Raw genomic sequence first — 21,122 nt, forward strand, 5'->3', positions numbered from 1 at the left:
ATCGTCGGCTTCGTCTTCCTATACCACACAATTTAGATTACAAGTTTGCTAGAAATAAAATTTTGATGATCACCAAATCAATTAACCTTAAGATATGAACAATTACATTAGATTAGATAAATTTTATGATGACATATCATGCATATTCTTTGGCTTTTTCACAAAATAAGGCTTCTTCTGGGACAACTTTAGACCACTATTTTTTTTACTTTCATGAGATTTTTGTATTAAAAAACAACTTTATAAAGCAATAAACATCTTTTTTACTGCTTCTTAAAGAAGCTTTCTAGAACAAAATTTAATTTTTTTATACTAAAAAGTAGCTTTAAGAAGCATTAAAAAAGCCGTCCCAAGCGAAGCCTAAGTCTGCAATTTTTTAAAGATAAGCATTCCAATCATTAAAGAGGCAAAAAGAATAAAAACCACACTAAGCCACTGAGCCTTCCTATCATTAAACTCATCATTAATCCAAAGCAATTATCTATAATAATCCAAAACTTTAGCTAGCAATTCAAAGCCTTAATAAAAAAAACATAAGCCTAATTATGTGGTCACAAGGAGAAAACCACTGTCTTCTCAGATAATTAGTTTTCTGTTAATGATAGGCTATCCTTTCAGCCTCAGCAATTTGACTTAGCCACTACCACCCAAAATGCTAACTTAAAAAAACATAAAGAAGGCTATGGTGACGAGATGGAGATGCTTTTGCTAAGCCAATAGTATTCTCTTCTGCAATCAGCAGCAACCTTTTTTTTGAATTCTAAGTGTGCACGACTGTTCTGTCTCCATGTCAAAGGCCAGATCAGACGATTATCTTATGATTTTGCCGACCATTTCATTAGAATTAAGAGTGTTCTTTCTCAATTTTTAGGATTTGTTTGGGGCGGTTTTTGCTTAGTATTGCTTTTTGAATAGCAATTACGATCTTATTTAGGCTTTGTTTGGAAGAGCTTTCTTACTGCCTCTTAAATAAGCTTTTTAGTACTAGAAAGTTGCTTTAAGAAGCATTAAGAAAGCTGCCCCAAACGAAGCCTTAGTTTAATCTCTTGTTATTTTTTAGAAATTTTTGTCATGTAGACCACCTTGATCTATTAGTTGGGAGTTTTGATTCCCATCATAATGTCGTTGGGTCGAGGCCTACTGGTTTGTGTTGAAGTTTGAGATTGAGTTCGCTCGAAGTCCAAGAAAGTAAGAGAAACAACTTCTTAAAATAAATTTGATGAAGTGTAATAGCTGTAAATACATTTTTAAAAGAGAAAAAGATAAAGAATACATGTAGCAATTAAAGAATATATATTATTTTCTCATAATGATTCAATCGTTTTTTTTTTTTTTTTTTAAAGGAGAAAAATAAATGGTTCACCCATGACCTTTAAGATACAATCATCTATAGGAGTGTCTTTTTTTGAAAGGAGAACAATAAATGGTTCTCCCATGACCTTTAAGATACAATCATCTATAGGAGTGTCAATTCAAGCCGATAGGTCGAGTTCATATAAAACAAAAGGCTGATCCAACCTAAATATGCTTGACCCATTTTATTATACGGCTCAAAATGTTTAATCATAACAGAACATGTTTAACCTATTTATTATATGTATTATACTTTTTTTTAATCAATACAACTCGTTTAGCCAGAACACGACCCATTTAACATAACATGAATGTATTTGGGTCAACCCGACCTGAAATTTCACTAAGTCAAGATGATCTATGTCAAGTTACCGTGTTGGATCATTTATTAACACCTCTATACAAAAAAGTACACTTTCCCCCCATATTGCAAAAGCCAATTAATTTTTTTCCCCTCAAAAGCTATCCACCATTTGATTAGTAAGGAAATAATATATGGTTTGCTTGAATTTTAGTTCATGACTCAACAAATATGAGAATTAAATACACATAGACAACCAGTAGGTCATTCCACTAAGACATCTTGCCCCTTCGTGTCAAGCTGGGGCAACCAAAGCCGCTTGGCTTATAAGATGCCAAAGTCACCACTTGTCATTCCACTAAGCCAAATAACTCCATCTTCATCTGATCACCTACAGAAGATGCCATTGCCATGGCTTATTAATTTAAGCTTAAGTGAGCTTATCATCCACATTGCTCATCATAGCACTTACAGCATGAGGAAGTCAATTGATGCACGTAAATGAGTAAAAAGAGTTTCAGTAAGATAAAATGAAAATAGAACAAGATAAGTTTCCACCACCTTACTAAGAAGGCCAAACAGTAAGGATTTCAGGCAAAAAACTGAGTAGATTCACACTAAGGAGATTTTAGAAAAAGGAGAAGGCAATAAGAAAACACAGACCTAAATAAATATATTTTTTTTGCATGTTCTTGGAAGCCACATTGGAGTATATTAGCTGGATGAAGATATAGAATTTGCAGTACTGATAAGTACTGACAGCCAATCGCAATAATGTAGAGTTTGGCCACCACTGTGAATTGTTCACTTTGAAAGGAAGAGTAGAAGTGCATTGCCTATATAAGCTCTGTCATGGAAGCTTATGGGTTACACTGATACACTTACAGAATATATAAGAGAAGAGGAATGGCGTTCACATACTCAAGAGCTTTGATATGCCTCTTCTTGATACTATCTTCAGCATTTTCGGGCTCGGAGTCTCGGGCAGTAGAGCTTAAGGACAAGTCGACTGGGGAGGTGAGGAGTAACTCGGAGGGGACGATGGAGCTGGTATTTGTTGATGGGTTAAAGGTGAAGAAGACGGTATACAAGTCTGAACGACTAAGTCCTGGAGGATCAGACCCCCAACACCATTGATTTGAACTTTGTTTTGTGCTTTATATGTATTTTGAGTGCTTGATGGTAGGGCTGCAAACGAACTGAGCTGAGCCGAATATGTGAGTGTTCATGTTTGTGTTCATTTAATATCAGGTTGTTCAAGTTTGGTTCATGTTTGTTCGAGCTTTATTTTATGTGTTCATGTTTGATTCATTTATGAGCGTTCATGTTCAGTTCATGTTCGTTTGTTTAGTGTTTATCAAACTTTAAACAAACAAACATGAACGAGCTATAAGCGAGCTCTACTTTTAGATGTTCATGAACTTAACAAATGAACTTTATCGTGCTTCCTAACAAACGATTACATCGAGCATGTTCGCAAACATATCTTACAATTTTTTTTTAACTATCAAACAAACACGTTCATGAACATATCTATGAACAAATACATTATGCAATTGTCTATGTAACAAAAGCAATGATTTATAAGCAAATCCCGTCTTCACAGAATTTTTCTAACAGCAGTATTAATAAAGGCAATGATTTATAAATAAATAGCCATATAAGCTACAATTACTTAATATAATATTATTTATTTTAAATTTTATTATTTAACAATAATTGCATCATTATATTATAATAAATATAAATCATTTATATTATTTATATTTAATAATTCTATAATCAAATATTAATAATTTTTATCGAGCTTATTCAGGAGTTCAAAATCGAACACGAATCAAGCTTTTATCAAGCTTAATCTTCAAATAATGTTGTTCGCAAACATAAATGAGTCGAACACATTAGCGTTCAAGTTTGTTTATTTAAGAATCGAGTATCTAAAATATTGTTCAAGTTTGTTTGTTTAGTTAATTAAATGATTACAAATGAGCTTTAATCGAACCGAACAATGAGTAGCTCGTCAAACGTTTGATTCGCTTGCAGCCCTACTTGATGGAGAGTATTGGATGCTACTTAATCATGCAATTCTTTCAATTGAGCATTCTAGAAGGATCTCAACATGATACAAAGATTGTGCCATCAGTACTTTGGTTAAGTTAGATGGCAACTTTTGGGTTGGCTTCTTTTGATCTGAAAATTATCGGTTTGAATTTATGTTAACTATTACAAGGTTGATTGAAAGAAGTTTTTTTACAGCACACTACATGAAATTCATTCAATACCGGCGTCATTTAACCGCTGATAAAAAGCGGCGGTTATACCGGCGGTCTAATCACCGGAAAATATCAGCGGTACATGACCGCCAGAAAGGTCTATCTACCGGTTTGACCGCTGGTTAACTATCAGCGGTTTTCAAATGTAGAAGAGGCATTTATGTCAAGGAAAGATGCTAGCTCTTTCACTTTCATTACAGTTGGGAGTTTAAATAAAATGTCTGTAAATAAGTCACAGAACAATTGATAATAATAATAATAATAAAACTCTTTTCCTCTCATCTCAAATATTGAAACTAGTGAAAGGGATGGCTTCTTTTGAATTGTAAGGATGAGGTGGAGGAATTAGTGCTTTAGGTCATCACCAAAGCCTTTGGATTCCTAATTAAAATCATATAAATACCAATCTTTCTGAGCTAAGGAATCATTATATAACTACCTTTGGTAGATTAAAAAGTTGTTAATTATTAAAACTTACATGCCAAGATTTGATGGGAATGAGCTTCTAATAATGGTAGTTGGTGGCTATGGTGCTTATCATATAATGTGACTTAGATATTTCTAATTAGATTTGACTTAAGGATATAAAATATTTTAATATGCAAGCAAAATTTTCTATTTTTGCAAAAAAAAAATTTAATCATGTAAAAAGTAAGTATTTTAAATTATTATCATTGTTTTACTAAAACAAAAATAATATATTACAATTTGCTGAAATGTTTTCAAAGTGTAAGTTTATTTTAACTATGATATTCTAAAATTATTCCCTCAAATTGGAGCATATAAATCAATTAAGGTTTTGTTTGGACGACTTTTTTACTGCTTCTTAAAGCAGCTTTTTAGTACAAAATTTTTTTTTATAGAAAACTGCTTTAAGAAGCAGTAAGAAAGCTGTCTTAAATGAAACCTAGATATAGCTTATTATATAGGTTTAGAAATTGAAGCAGACTTATAGCCTTTGTAAAAATACTTAGTAGTTCTCAACTAGAAGCATATAGTGTAATGATGTTGTTAAATAGTATCATACCGAATAAAATGATATTCATAATCAATGTGTTTGATTATTTCATGAAATACAATACTACTATTAATGTGGATAACAATATAGTAGTCAAATTTTAAGATAATAGATTAGAACAACAACAGCAACAACATCAAATTTTTGTCCCACCATGTGGAATCGACTACATGAATCATTTTTCACCATTGCATCCTGTCAAAAGTCAAATTCACATTTAAATCTAATAAAGAAAGATCATTTCTAATATTTTTTAACCAAGTCTTTTTAGGTCTACCTCTACCTTTCTTAACATAAGTCAAATCTAATACCTCAACTTTCCTAACCGAGTCATCGGAAGGCCTCCATTTGATGTGACCAAACCATCTAAGGCGACTCTCTCTAATCTTATCTTCCACTGGAGCTACTCCAACAACATCTAAGATAATAGATTGAAAAATTAAAAAAAAATTAATTTCCCTAAAAAGGGTCTTAACCCATTTTATTTCACCTGGAGTGTGTCATGGCTCTATATTATGTCTTAGTGTTTGATTTGCCATTATAATTTTGTTTCTTTTTCTTACATATGACCAAATTGGCTTCCATAAAGATGCATTATGTGAATGTACATTCAGGCTTAGTTTAAGACAACTTTCTTACTGCTTTATAAAGCAGATTCTTAGCACAAAAAATTTTTGAATTTGAAATTTTTGTACTAAAAAGCTACTTCATAAATTAGTAAGAAATTTGTCCCAAACAATGCTTTAATCAACATTAGAGAAAGCTTTTTTGTTTAGGTAAACTCATTGCCCAAGAAATATTTGGATTGACCTAGATTTTTACTAAAAAAAAAAAGACATTTAAAGATAGTGTTTTACTCTGATGACACCATATTGATCACACCTTGCAAGAAGAATACCATTAATATAAACTAAGGAGATAACATAATTAAAAAAGTTATGTTATACAAATATTAGAGTGATCTGTTGAACCACTATAAAGGCCAACTTTGGTGAGAACTATAATAGAGATTGTGTGAGAAGTAATAGATGGTAATATTAGTGATTAAGATATAACAATCAAGCAATGGAAGTTGAGCAACGACAGTTGGTAGATGGCAGTCAGCTGATAACAATCAAGAGATGATTTTCAATCGACAATGGTTGGGAGATGGTTGTCGGGCAAAGACAGATATATGATGATGTTGGTTGTTAGTGTCAATCATTAGGTAGATCTTTAGAGTTCATTAGATCTCGAAGCTCCTCTCTCATATTTCAAATCCAAGCCAAAGCTCCAATCCCCTACTTATGTAAATATTGGGGGACTATTTATAATTTGTGAGACTATTTATAATTTGTGAGAGTGACATTTTGATTATTTTGGTCAAAGTCTCAAAATATTTAATTAGACGGCCTATATTAATTCCTTTAATCATGAACTATGCTTTTAACTTTGAAGTGTCATAAGGATCTTGAAATTGAGTGATCTTACACTTATTGTACTTCTCTCAAACAATCAAAGATAATTTAGTCATTCAATTAATATCCTTAAGTTTCAACCACGCCTCAATTGCTTTTATTTAGGCATATTTGGAGTATCATATCATTTTTGGTGTCGCTAGGTTCATCTCATTGAGACATTCTGCTCCCCTTTAAGTTTGTTGAAATCAAAATTATTCAAATAACTCTTCAATTATTGTTCCAAAATTTTCAACCTCACTTCAATCGCTTGATTTATACTCATTTGGAATTTCATATCGTTTTTTTAAAATCGTTAGATTCATCTCCTTGAGACGTATAATTGGACTATACTACTAGTCATCTTTAAGCCTAATGGCAACTTAATAATTGCACAAATAACCTAAATTCATCATAAAATTTAAAATTTCCAAAATAGTGTAATGAAATTAGCACTACAATCTTTTTTTTTTTATTTTTTTTTTATTTTTTTTTTATTTACAATTATAAAACGAATTATAGCTAGTTTGATTAAAATCAATCTCTTAAAAAATGTGATATAATCATTATATAATTAAATAAATTAAATATATATAATTTAATTTGTATAATAATTAAATTTATTCTTCTAAAAAATAAATGGAAATTAAAAATATTAATAAGGGAGATTTAGATAGGAATGACTAAATTTCAAAATATTTATATATCGAATATTTAAATATTTATATTTACTTATATAACACTGATATTGTAAATAAAATAAAAAGTATGCTACATTAATTTATCTAAAATAAAATAAACTTTTCATGTATGATATCATTTAAAGATTTTAGTGTTATAAAAATAAATATAAAATTTTTCTACTAAAAATATTTGTAGTATACAATTAAATTCCCTTGCATTTTAAATGAAATTAATTGTTAAAGCTATATTTCAGTTATTTCTTTAAAAAATAGAAATATTGTATTAGTTTTTGACCACCTACAACTCCATTCTCATCATCCTCAAGTTGGTTAACTAACAACATGCATGTCTTATAAGTACGTCCCCAGAGCTGTAAATGAACTGAGTCGAGTCGAGTATTACATTATTTAAGCTCGTTCATTTTTTTTTTCTTATCGAGCTCGTCTCTAATTTTAACATGACCCGAGTTTTAAATCTTATTTATTAGTTTCATTTCTTATAGAATTCGAGCCAAAATCGAGCTTTTATCAGGCTGAACTAATTATCTAATAGCATAAATTAATATATAGATTTTAATAAAGTAATAGCATAATTCATTGGGAGTTCTTTAAATTATTCAGTAATTTTTAAAAATTAATAAAATATATTTAAATATATCTATTATTTTATAATTTCATCATTTAATAATATACATAAATTTTAAAACTTAAAATTATAGTAAAATTGATACAACAACAAAGAATAAATCAACAAATAAAAAAGTAAGCCTCGTTAAATAAGTATTTTATTTTATTTTTAACAATTTACTTGTTAAACAATAAAATAATATATTCACTAACATAAATGAACAAGTGAGCAAGTATTCAGGCTTCGTTTCGTTCTTCCTCTTCTTTTGTAAAATATAGTTTTAGAAGCATTGATTAAGGGAATGAATTTTTCTAATAGAGAAGCTAATCGAAAAGCTTCTCAAAGCATAGAAAAAATGAAGTTCCCTAAAAAGCATTTCTATAGAAGCGTTCCATCCAAACAGCGACCAAAACATAATTTCGTCATTTCTAAACAGAGAAGATAAAAAAAACGCCGAAACAAACGAGGACTCAAATCTTATTTATATATAAAACAAACATCATATAAATGAGCTTCGAGTTATTCATGCACTTAGGCTTCGTTCAAGACGGTATTATTACTGCTTTTTAAAACAGCTTTTTAATACAAAAATTAAAATTTTGTACTAAAAAATTGCTTTAAGAAACAGTAAGAAAGTCATCCCAGACGAAGCCTTATTCACTTACAACCTGACATATCCTTCACTTCTTTTTTAGTTTTATTTATAATAAGATATGTCAATGATCCATCTAACAGTGTCGGCAATATAGTGCAGCACTTGCTTTTGGAAGCCAAACTCTCACCAACACCATGAAATCCTTCATCAAAAATAAACATATCCAAGTCTATTATGACGTGCTCATGACAGGACCAAGAACTCTTGAAGAATCTTTCAGCCATAGTAATTAATTAAGCTAATTAAGGTTTCATTTGTGACAGCTTTCTTCTAGCTTTCTAAAGCAGCTTTTAAGTACAAAATTTTCTTAAACTATACATTTTTTTACAAAAAAGCTACTCTAAAAAGCAATAAGGACCAGAAATTTTTGTACTAGAAAACAGTTATAGAAAGTAAGAAAAAAATTATCTCAAACGAAGCCTAAACTGTCAGGAACTACTACCATTTTCTGTGCTCGGAAGCTAAGGATGGCAGGTGAGAAAAGATGGTTAACAGGAGATTAGCTTAATAAATTAGCATCAGTGATCAGTGGATATAAGCCTTGATTGGTAAGGTGGCAAAGAAGGCCATATAGTTCTTTATTGCCGACCTAATTTTGTGGACCTAGTACTATTATTAGTGTATCTCTCTTCTTATATAATTACAGACTTGCAGAAGGCTTTATCAAGGCAGTATTGATTCAGCTTTTGATCGCCATAGAATTAAAAGATAGGTTAGTTTAAGTGAAGGCTGTACACCCAAATTTGTTTGGGATGAGTTCAAGTGAACTAGGGTGATTAGGTGGAGTTTTCGTGTCGAGTGCATTAGGCTAGACTCGTCCGAAACTAGGTTTTGTTAGCCTTGAAGACGATAGGTAGAAGTTGCGGTTGATATAGTGAGCTCGTTGGTGAGATCGAGTTATCTCGTGCCCAGGTGGCAACTACATAAAACAGGGAAAGGCATAAAAATAATTTGTTTATGAACTAGTGGAGCATTTAGAGCATGCAAATAAAATAAAATCCCTCCTTAACTTAGTTATTTTTCTTCATCCTCCTATGCCATCTCTCAATCTTATTTTTTTTAAGAGTTGTTAGCGAATTACAATTGCCAATTATCCCTAATCCTCCTAAGGTCGTATCAATTGACTAAGTCAAACCCAACGTAGATAGAACTTCAATTGACCCGAGGAAATACTAGAGGTGCCAATACTTAACCTGATCCGAAACCCGACTTGGACCTGACCAAAAAAAAGTCTAGATTAGGGTCAACCAGTTTACCAAATGGGTCGGGTTCATGTTTGAAAAATTTACCCATTTTAAAAATCTTGTCAGGTTGACCCGAAAACCCAAAGACAACCAACTTCAACCCTATTTTATTAAACCCTAGGTATAAGCCATGTGCCAAAGGTCTAGGGTTGTTCACTCGTTCAGTCGTTCTCTCTCGACTCTCGTTGTCGAGCTGTCGAGCGTACGTTTCCTTCTTGGTTGTGGCCCTTGCTCATTTCCTCTCGACTCTCGTTGACACCAGTTCTCTAATAGATGTTCGTGCCTACATGCAACATCTCGCAGCCTCCACTCTCTAGAGTCCAGAGTCTGTATCTTAGTAGTTGTTTGTATCTCAATCTCACTATCTCTTTGCCTTTGATATTATTTTTGGCGTGTCGATGATTTTGGAGCTTAGAAGTTGAATAGGATTTAATCATTCAAGATTTTTTTTTTGAATTTAGGGTTTTTCTCTATTTAGGGATTTATAAATATTTTCATTTTAGGGTTTATGGTTAATATATTATACTCTATTACTCTTTTAGTCTTTGGCTCTTTGTTGTAGCAATTGTTTAGTGTGGAAATCATAAAATATTGGATGTTGCTGTTCTGCACACAATCTCAGTTCTGATTTGTGCTAAGTGAATATTGATGTTGTATCATTATTATTATCATGTTATGTACTTATGTGCTTCAGAGTTCAACCCTTCCATTGATTAGGTTGTAGTTGTGGTTGCACTTATGCTTCCCTTATGCAATCAGCAGCATATAGTTAATCAACAATACGTTGTGGTTACAATATGCAGTTAAAGTGTTAATATGTATAAAAGATTTCCATTGTATGTTAAAGGCTGTGAAGTTGTGGTTGCAATATGCAATTAATCACTTATGCAATATACAATTTTAGTGTTCTTTGTTTCTCTAGTTTAATTATTTTGAAGCAGTAAAGAGAGTAAGAGGGAAACTAGTTTGTTTACTTATTTGCTGAATTGGGTTTAGCTTTATATTTTCTGATCTTTGTTTTAGCATTATAATGCTTGTCTAATTATTTAATTATGAAGCAGTAAAGAGACGTGATTTCATCATTATCATTTGCATCAACCAATTATAATTCAAGAGAATGAATGTATACTATCCTTCGTAATTATGTTTAATTTCATTTTTAGATCATAAATATAAGACTCGAATACTGCTGTTGAAAGTATGTCTTTTATTGAAAATGTACGAGTTGTAAGTGGTCAAAATGAAATTGACATAGAAACTAATGAATTTGATGATGCTGATATTGGTGGCATTGATAGGAAAGAGAAGGATGGGGATAAAGTTCTTAAGAAGAAAAGAAGGATAATTTCAACTGTATAGGGTCATTATGAGATGTTAGCCTTAGCTACTGATGGGAATCAAAGATGTAAATTCAAAAAAAATGTGGTGATATTTACCAATGTGATAGTAAAATGGATTAGCAATTTAAAATGCCATCTGCAAGTTTATAAGAAGAGAAGCACCAGTGACATAGGCCAGCTAATTTTGCAGTCAACTTCTACTTCGCCCATTTTCTTAATAGATAATAAGTTTGACCACCAAGAGTTTTGTGATTTACTCACAGTTTGCATTATTATTCATGATCTACCATTTCAGTGTGTTGAATGGGTCGGTGTACGTGCACTAAAGCATTATCTCCGCCCTGACCTACATATAGTTTTTGGAAATACAACAAGAAGTGGATGTAAGAAATTGTTTATTAGGGAAAAAAGTAATATTAAATCATTGTTATCTAGATGTACAAGCGGAGTTAGTTTGACTTCAGACCTATGGACTTCAATCAATATATATGGTTTTATTTGTTTGACTGTTTATTTCATTGATAATAATTGGCGACTATAGAAAAAATATTATTAATTTTAATTTTATGCCTGCCTCCTCCACATGATGGGAAAACACTGTTAGGAAAGCTTCAATCTTTCTTGAATGAATGGAATGTTTGATACTTCTTTTAGAACCCCCCAAAGAACATGTCCCAAGACTTTCATTGAAAGTTGTCTAGTTATTTGAGTAGGTCTTACGGCTTATGCATTTAGAAGTAGCCTGAATGTGGGTCTTACAACCTATCCCTATAAGCTAAGTGGTCCATTAGGTTTGGTTTTGAGGTAGGTCTTACGGTTTCATTTGGAAGTTGCATGTTGATTGGTCTTACAACCTAGCTCAATAAGTGAGGTGGCCCTTAGGTTTTGGTTGGGGGTTTGATACTTCTTTTAGAAGCCCCCCAAATAATAGGTCTTATGACTTCCATTGGAAGTTGTCTGGTTATTTGGGTAGGTGTTACGGCTTCTGCATTTAAAAGTTGTATGATTTCATTTAGATAAGTCTTACGATTTTCATTGAAAGTTGCTTGATTATTTAGGTAGGTCTTACGGCTTCTGCTTTAAGAAGTGGTCTGATTTCATTTAGACACGTCTTACGACTTTGTTTGAAAGTTGCATGGTTGTTTGGGTAGGGTAGATTAGATAGCGGTGACTTTAGTTTGTAGTTCTTTACTATTGCTACACCAGTGTTTTCGATTTCAGTAGTTTGTTTTTCTCGTTTCAGCATTGCTTTTAGTTCCAATTAATTCAGTAGTTTATTTTTCTTTTCTTTTCTTGCACTGTAATTTTGATTTACAGTACTTATTTTTATTGTTTGTTTATTTGCAGGAGTTCATGCTGTTTTGGAGCTTGCACAAGAGGAACTTTGGAGTTTCTTTTGAAGATTTATTTTAGTTTGTTTGGTTTGAGAGTTGGTGTTTTAGTTTTAGGAAATTGAGCTTAGTTGATGTGAGTTTGTACTTTAGGTTTGTTTAGTGCAAACATTTTTTGTTGCATTTTTATTTCATTTTATTGTAATTTAATTTATAAATTAATTAGAGACATTTTAAATTGGTTAATTAATTTAATTAATTAAATAATGTTTTAATTGATTAATTAGTTATTAAATTAAATTGTTTAATTGTATTAATTGTTTAATTGATTAAATGAGATTTCAATTTATTTTAAATTAATAAGTTAATTATTAGATTAATAAAAAATTATTCTCCAATGATTCCTGAACGGTAGTCTCCTGAGATAATTTCAGCAGCCTCACACCATCCCCTCTCCGCAAGGAGAGGTAGAGATGACATTTGTCATGGTTCCTACTCGCCCGGATCAAAGATAAGATGGATTGGGGTCTTCAAAATAGAAATCATCCACCTAGATAAAAAAAAATCAACGGGATAGGATCTTCAATTTGAAAATTACACCACCTAGATCAAAGATCAACAACTCGGGTCATTGAATTTTAAATCCTTCCTGCCCAGATCACGGGCGGCTGGAGGGAGTTTTATGTTGTGTGGGAAAGTTACAAGAACGAAGAGTTACATTGTTAGGGAAGATCATACGAGATGGGGCCGGCCGAGACAGGTGCGTTGCTTTGTGAAACTATTCGAAATTTTTTCTATTTTATATAATGTTCTTAATTAACAAATTATCACCCAACGAATTTGTTGTCTGAACATATTTTAGCATTCATATTTATCGTTACCCTTTTTCCCTTCATTCAATTCTTTAGATTGATTAAAGTAGCTCAACCTTTAGATTTGTGAGTATATAAAATTTTTTAGGAGTTCGATCATCAGACTTACTGAAGTTATATTTAGTTTTCAACCATTTAGGTAGGTTGATGGAAAACATGTCAACCCTTATGTAACAACTCAAACTCTTAATTATCAAGATATTGTCTTATTTGGCTTAAGGGCTTCACAGTTTTGTCTTGTTGGTGTAACTTTACAGGAGATCAACAATCTTAGGATTTCTCCGAGATGAGCACGCTTAACTACAAAATTTCTTAATAAAATTCTAATCAATACACCAAAAGGCGCATCGATGTTTAAGAGTTTAGCTTTTTTTATTTAAGGGATTTCACAATCTCTCTCACTTAAGTAACATATATCATCGTTAGCATCTTTACCCCAAATTCATCCACCATGCAGATGAAATTCTAGATGTGTCTCTTATAAGTTCAAGTGATGACTTCCACCCTGTAGCAATTTGTAATATATAGTGTTCAAGAGGTGGCTCCCATGGCACAATATTTTGTCTTATATGATAGTTCTCATATTCTTACTAGTATATTGCTCTCATACTATTTGTAACAACTCAAACTCTTAACTATCAAGATATTATTCACTTTGGACTAAGGGCCTCACAATTTTTCTTGTTAATGTAACTTCCCAGGACATCACCCATCCCAAGATTTCTCCGAGTTGAGTACGATTAACTAAGGAGTTTATTAATGAAATTTCGACCATTACACCAAAAGGCGCCTCGAAAGAGTTTAGCTTATTTTAATTAATAGGTTTCACACCTTAGGTCTATGAGCATGTAAGGTTCGGCCCTTAAGCTTGTTGAATTTAATTCTCAATCCTTTAGGTATGTTAATAAAACCAGCTCAACCCCTAAGTTTATGAGCACGAAAATTTGTAAAGGTTCGCTCCTTAGACTTGTAGAATCTTTGAAATTAGCTCAACCTTTAGGTTTGTGAGCATACAAGATTTTGTTATTAAAGATAAACAATTCATCAAAATTGAATGTTTTTTTGGCATGGATCCACCTTAAATCAAAATATATGAGGCAAGTTTAGCTAAAATAAAATAACATATTAAGACAATTTATAATCAAGATTAGATGGAATAACTTCAAGCTAATTTTGAGCGAGAGTGGATTTGTTTGATATTGTATCATTTGTAACCTATTCAAGCTAATTAAAATTTTGCCCGATCTCTTTCTTTCATACATCTTGTTATAATAAACATCATCAACGTCCTTTGAATAAGAACGATACTTTTAATGCTTTTTCAATGTTGTATCGTACAAGTTCGATTGTAAAAAGACTCAAATGAGATACTCCTCATCTAAACCCATATCCTCTCCAGTCCCACAACTTCACTTATGACTTTATTCATCCCCAAAACTCCACTTATTCTACCATTATCCTCTCTTAAGACCGTATCTACTCTAAAACATCTCTCCTCATTTCATATTCTCATTTCCTCTCATTATACTCTCTTAAGACCTAGACCCTCTCTCTCTCTATCCCTCTCCCTTCTTTCTTTCTACTCTGCTACAAATCCCTCTTTCTCTCTCATCAAGCAATCATGTGCAACAAGGAGTGATCCAGTTCTCTCTTACTCTTCATAGGTCTCACTCTCTAGCATCATCAACATCCGCATATATAAGAGTAACTATATTGACTTTAAATAGAATACTATGATATTAATCAAGTAGTCTCCTTGGCAAATATGTGGACTGAGATTTATTGAAGATTGGAGGACCATGGCTCAAATCAAGAGTTAAGTGAGGCTATTTGAAATAACTTCAAGTTTACAAGTAACAAAAAGCTTGCTCAATTTACACCTGCATGTGAGAAGATGAGCGGAGAACAAGTACAAAAAAATAACAATGAAGTCAAAGAGTAAATTAATCTAAAGCAATAAGAGGTTTATAGGAAAATGTAAATTGATATTTATAGGGATTTAGCAAAGGCCCTTGCTCACATTCAATCTCAAGCTCCTTACCAAATTTCTAAGATGGTAACCTTTCACAAATCATTGCAGAAAAAAAACAACCATGAACTATTAACAAATTTGTTTATGGAGATTTAGCAATAAGAGGTTTATAGAGATTTAGCAAAGGCCCTTGCCCACATTCATCCTCTTACCAAATTTCTAAGATGGTGACCTTTCACAAATCATTGCAAAAAAAAAAAGAACAATTAACAAATTTGTTTATGGAAGGAGAAAGCACTTACCAATTTCTTATTTCCATTGACAATTAGCAATCTTTCACCTAAACTCACCAGGATCTATGCAAAATACCATAATAACAGTAAAAATGGAATCAATCCTAGCCTGTAAAATACTGCTAAGTATACAATTAGTAATAGATGGGAGGGAGAAGAAGCATGAGTCAAAATCAAGTAAACACAAAAGAGCTCAATAATGTCATCAAACATCAGCTTTTCCAAATGAAGAAAAAAAGGGAATGAAAGGTAAAATACTCTACTATTTCATTCCAAAAGATGTGTCTAAGTCCAAACCCCCAAACAATATAAATATAAATCACAAAAAAAGGACTAATATTGACTTTTAACGGTCTTCTAGTAAAAATCAATTCTTGGAATACAAAAACATCAATAATAAATTATGCTTCAAAGAACAACCAAATAGCATGCAAAAAGAAGAAAAGTAAAAATAAAATAAAACTATCCAATAAGTTTCATAATCAAGCAAAGGAATATTTCTTACATCCCTGGAGAAACACACGCCATATGATGGTGTTCGGCTGGAAGGGCATTCCACTGATCACAACCTCTGCCTCTTTTGTACGACCAAAGCTGCATAATAGATCAACTACACATACATAGTGGTCCATCTCTGGCTCAACTCCATACACCCACCTCATCCTATTAAAGATTCTCATCCCTTCTTCCACAAACCCACCATGTCTGCATGCACAAAGGATTGCGAAGAATGTGATGCCATCCGGCACAAATCCTTCTTGCTCCATCTGCTGAAACCTTTCTAGTGCTTCAACAATGAACCCATGAAGTCCCAGCCCTGAAACCAAAGCCGTCCACGACACGAGATTTTTCTCAGGCATTTCTTCAAACACAGCCAAACAGCTCTCAAGGCTGCCACACTTAGCATACATGTCCAACAATACATTCTGAACAAATACTTCACAACTCCCAGCATTTGCTTTCAGGATCAACCCATGGAAACAGCGACCCAGGTCAAGGCTGCTTATCCTCGAACAAATGCTTAGTAGGCACACAGCGGTATAGTTATCAATGACGAAGCCGGATACTTGCATTCTCCTGAACAACCAGAAAGCCTCCAAATAATTGCCCTTGTATGCATGCGCAGTTAGAAGAATGTTCCATGACATGTTATCAGGAGAATCCTGCAGGAGAATAAGCTCATTTGCCTCTTCGAATCGACCTTTTTTGTTATAAATGCAAGCAATTGCATTCGATGAACCAACATGAAATGGTGTAACCAATGCAGTGCAAGCCAGGGCGTCAGAAAAAAGTCCATGAGAAGCATAAGAAGTAATTACTGAACTGGAAACATAGTCATTACTTTCATAGCCCATTCTTATTATGAAAGAATGTAGTTGCCCGAGATCGGAGACCGAAACCGATTTGAGTATAGATGAGAAGGTAAACTCATTTGGTCTAAACTCTGAGGCCAGCATTTCTTTAATAAACACAAGGCAAGAAGCAAAGGCATCTTCATTTGTGTGTCCTGATATTAAAGCATTCCAAGAAACAACATTCTTGTTAGATATATCTGCGAATGCAGTGACTGAATCATCCAATCTGTGGTGTTTTGCATAGAACTCAACCAATGAGCTCCCCACATAAGCACCAGAGTTCAGATTTCTTTTGATAGATTTGGCATGAATGAGCTCTCCATACTTTCCTAAGCCAATTTTAGTGAATGCACAAAGCATCCCAGTGAAAGTAGTCTCATTAGGTGAAAAACCTTCTAAGGACATCGATAAAAAGAGCTCCATGGTTCTATCAGGCCTATCAATCTTTGCCATGGCTGTTATAAATGTGTTCCAGGTAATCAAATCCTTGGCAGGCAACAAAGAAAAGAATTTATCTAAAGAAACCAATGGAAAGCAACTGCAATATGCATTTAACAGAGCATTGGAGACAAGTATGGACAAACCAAAGAAACTTTTGATGCTTAGTGCATGAATCTGTTCGGCAAATTCATAGCTCTTCAGGGAACGAAAAACTTTGAGAATGCTGACCAAAGAACAATCTGTAAGCCCAATTCCAGTCCTCATAAGCTCCCGGAACCAAAACATGGAATCCATCTCAAACCCCTGTTGTGCGAATGCGATAATAATACAGTTCCATGTTAGCACGGTTGGTTCAGGCATTTCCTCAAACAGCTTTACTGCGTCATCTAATTTCCCATTCCTCCCCATAACATTTAGCAATGCTGTAGCCGATAGAGGATCGGGGTGAAGAAGTCCAGATTTAAGAATCAAAGGGTGGAGTTGGATCGCTTGGGAAAGTTGGAGGAGTGACGAAGAAGAAGAGAGGATGGGAGCGAATGTAAAGCGAGTGGGGCTCAATCCGTCGGCTCTCATCCGGGAGAGAATTTCCCATGCCTCCTCAGTTTGGCCGCTGCGGCAGATGACGGAGATGACGGAGCTGTAGGAGACGGAATTTCTTTCAGGCATTTCGTCAAACACTCGTCGGGCGGATGATATGTCATCTTTGCTGGCGTAAGCAGAAATGAGGGAATGGCTGACGGAGAACGGAGTGGAAGGACCGGAGATTATAGAGAGGGCATGGAGGGGCTTGATTGCTTCCGGTGGCGGCGACGAAAATAAAAGAGTAAACGCGTCGGAGAAGACAGATCGCAGTGGGTTGTGGCGGAGACGAGCCTGCAAGGTACTGTAGTGGACGGCCAGGATCTTTTCTGGACGAGGATGGACGGCAGGGCGGATGGAAGAACGCTGTATTAACTATTCGTGAGTTTTTGCTATATAGTATTTGAGGAGAGAGCCTTCGTAAAGCTATAAATTATTTCTAATTTGATTTATATCATAATAATTAGTAATTAATCAAAATTTTAAGTCATAATAATCATAATTAATATTAGTTAATCCCTAATTTTCTTTGGATATCTCCAAATCATTAATTAGTTAATACAAAATATTAAATTATTAAACTTAATTAGCCTAATAAAAATTTAGATAATTAAAACAACTTAATCCATAATTCTATTTAAACACTAATTAACTTAAGTTATATTTCTTTTTTAATGATTTGTGCTTCCATATATTAACTCATTGCATATTTGCTTTGGATATCATATAACAATTGATTAGTCAATACAAAAAATGATAAATTAGTTGTATTAATAATTCACTTAATTAAATGTCAATTGATCCCCTTTTAGTTTAATCAATAATTATATTAGATTAGCATTCCAATCATTAATTAATTAATTAATACAATTATTATATTAATTGATCATATTTATTTAATTTGTCAAATGTTAAATCTAATATCCTAAATGAATCTCTAATTAGCATAAAAAAATTTATGATCATTAATTTTGTATTGCATATTTAGATGATTTAAATAAATAATTAATATTGATGTCCAAGTTTCTTATTGAAATAATTAAAATCCAACTTTTACTACGAGAATGTTATTTATTTGCAATAGTGAATACCACATAGTAAGGGGAACATCAAATTTGTGACCGCTATACTCATATCATCTAATAATTAGTTACATTTTTATTCATGCAACTTGCAAATGCAAAACTTAAAAAATTACATAATCATTCCACGCTCAACCACACATTTTTTTTTTTCTAAGGGGAACATCAATGTGACCGCTATACTCAATATCATCTAATAATTAGCTACATTTTTATTCATGCAACATGCAAATGCAAAATCTCACCAACAATACAACTTTAAAAATTACATAATCATTCCACGCTCAACCACACATTTCTTTTTTATTTTTTTTCTTTGTCTTCATTCTACAATGAGAATGACTGAATATGACTACTGCAAATAAATAGCAGGGCAACTCTCTCAAAGAAATAATAATGGTTCGAAGTGTAATGTGGTTCTCAATTTATGAAATAGTAGCAAGCAAAAATGAAAGGAAATGAATATGTTAACTGTAGCTCTTACCTCCCAAAAACACGAAGAAATGCTCATCCTCTAGTACACGTGAGCAGGATCAAAGAAGAGAGATTTCCCCTCCAAGCTGCGCACACGCACAGAACTTCCATTATGTTTCTCTTGCTCGACCTAGCACCAACACAGGCCCACAGAGATGTATGTCTCCTCTTCAATCAGCCCAAGCACGCAAGAGGAAGAAAGGGCTTCCGTGTGTGAGAGAGAAGAAATGCACAAGCGGCGTAGGGCATATGGTTCAGCACGCGAGATAATTGTTTCTCTAATAAATCTACGCCATTCGATCTTTGATGGGCGGCTGAAATTTGCGATTTTAACAACCGGCTGGTTCTTCTAAAATCGCCCGGTTTGACGGTTATCCGGTTCAACCGGCTTTTTAAGCGGTTTTTTGCCAATTCAATATCCAGCTGGTTTCTTCAGCTGCCCGGACTGGTTCACGGTTGAACCGGTCGGTCCGGTCCGATTTTTAAAACGTTGGAATAAGCAATTAACATACAACATCAAGTTACCTTCAATACTTGCTTCCCCCTGGTTGCCTGCCAAATATTACTTTAATTTTAATATTTCTCATTAATTATTGTTTTATGTAAGTCATTCAATGACACTAGATGTCTTCCATCCATTGATGTTCAACACCCATCTCCTCAAAACAATTGTTCGATCTCACTCTGGCTTGCCTTGGCCAGGAAGGAATCGAAGGAGAAGAAGGGGGAGGGGAAAGAGAAAGAGGAGAAAGAGAGAGGAAAGAGGAGGGTCGTTGGGATTTTTTCATCCATCCTTTTTATTCTAAAAATGATTCTATTTGTCGTATGTGGCTATCATCTTACTTATGTTTTCGATCATTTTTAATTTCTACTAATTTATCTCTGATAAATATGTTAAAATTGCATTATCTCTTAATTTCATTTGCTTTCATCATATAACTTTTGATATGTTATATATTTGATCATTCTAAGTAATATGATATTATGTTATTGCATTTTTACCAGTTAAATTTGTATCTTGAAATTTTTGGGTAAAATGAGTAGGGAAAAATGTATATTGAAATAGGGTTGAAAGTGATGTAGTGCGATTTAATATGATAATACTAAAAATGATGTATCGTGATTGGTAAGTTGAACTGAATTGTAAGACATATTAAAATGAATGATATGAACTGAAAGGTAATGCTAATAAGATTGATAGGTACTGTAATATAATACATATATACTATATTGTACTGATGATCTAGTAGATCTAGATATATGTTATTTGGTAACCTTATGTGATAACTTCAAGATTCACATAGTCCGTTGACGGAGTCGATGAATGAGAGTGATAAAGGATTGGAAACTGATTGAGAGTTATAAGGAATCAAGATGACTGTGGCATGTTTTAAGGGAAGTTATAAGAGGTTCATTGATTGAGATCATAAGGGGCGACTAATCGGGATTTATAAGGGCAGGAACAAGATCAAGATCAAGATACCATTTTTTGAATATATGAAAACTGCATTGATACTAATTACTATCATTGATTATTCCTTACTGTTATTGATATTATAGCTTACATTGTACTGATACTAACTATTGTTATTGATTAGTGATTATTGTTATTGTAACTGGCATTGAGAATACTGATATTGATAATATTACTAACATAGATACTATTTACTGATACAGTGATCGATGATTGATGATGTAAAAGACTGAAATGTGATATGTTATAAACTAAGCATTTGGTATTGATTACCGATATATATATATATATATATATATATATATATATATATATATA

General features: G+C 33.0%; 1 protein-coding gene across 1 annotated transcript; it reads right to left on the bottom strand.

The window, feature by feature from the left end:
- Positions 1-15,639: 15,639 nt before the first annotated feature.
- LOC110112481 (pentatricopeptide repeat-containing protein At3g58590) lies at positions 15,640-18,177 on the bottom strand. Its single transcript, XM_020844728.2, has one exon. The coding sequence runs from the start codon at positions 17,859-17,861 to the stop codon at positions 15,882-15,884; it is 1,980 nt and encodes a 659-aa protein (XP_020700387.1). The 5' UTR covers positions 17,862-18,177; the 3' UTR covers positions 15,640-15,881.
- Positions 18,178-21,122: the final 2,945 nt, after the last annotated feature.

This window comes from Dendrobium catenatum, unplaced genomic scaffold (assembly GCF_001605985.2).
Source record: "Dendrobium catenatum unplaced genomic scaffold, ASM160598v2 fragScaff_scaffold_621, whole genome shotgun sequence".
Classification (NCBI taxonomy): Eukaryota; Viridiplantae; Streptophyta; class Magnoliopsida; order Asparagales; family Orchidaceae; genus Dendrobium; species Dendrobium catenatum.

Coding starts and splice junctions, on each gene's coding strand:
- LOC110112481 (XM_020844728.2), bottom strand. CDS start 17,861: ATGCCTGAAAGAAATTCCGTCTCCTACAGCTCCGTCATCTCCGTCATC.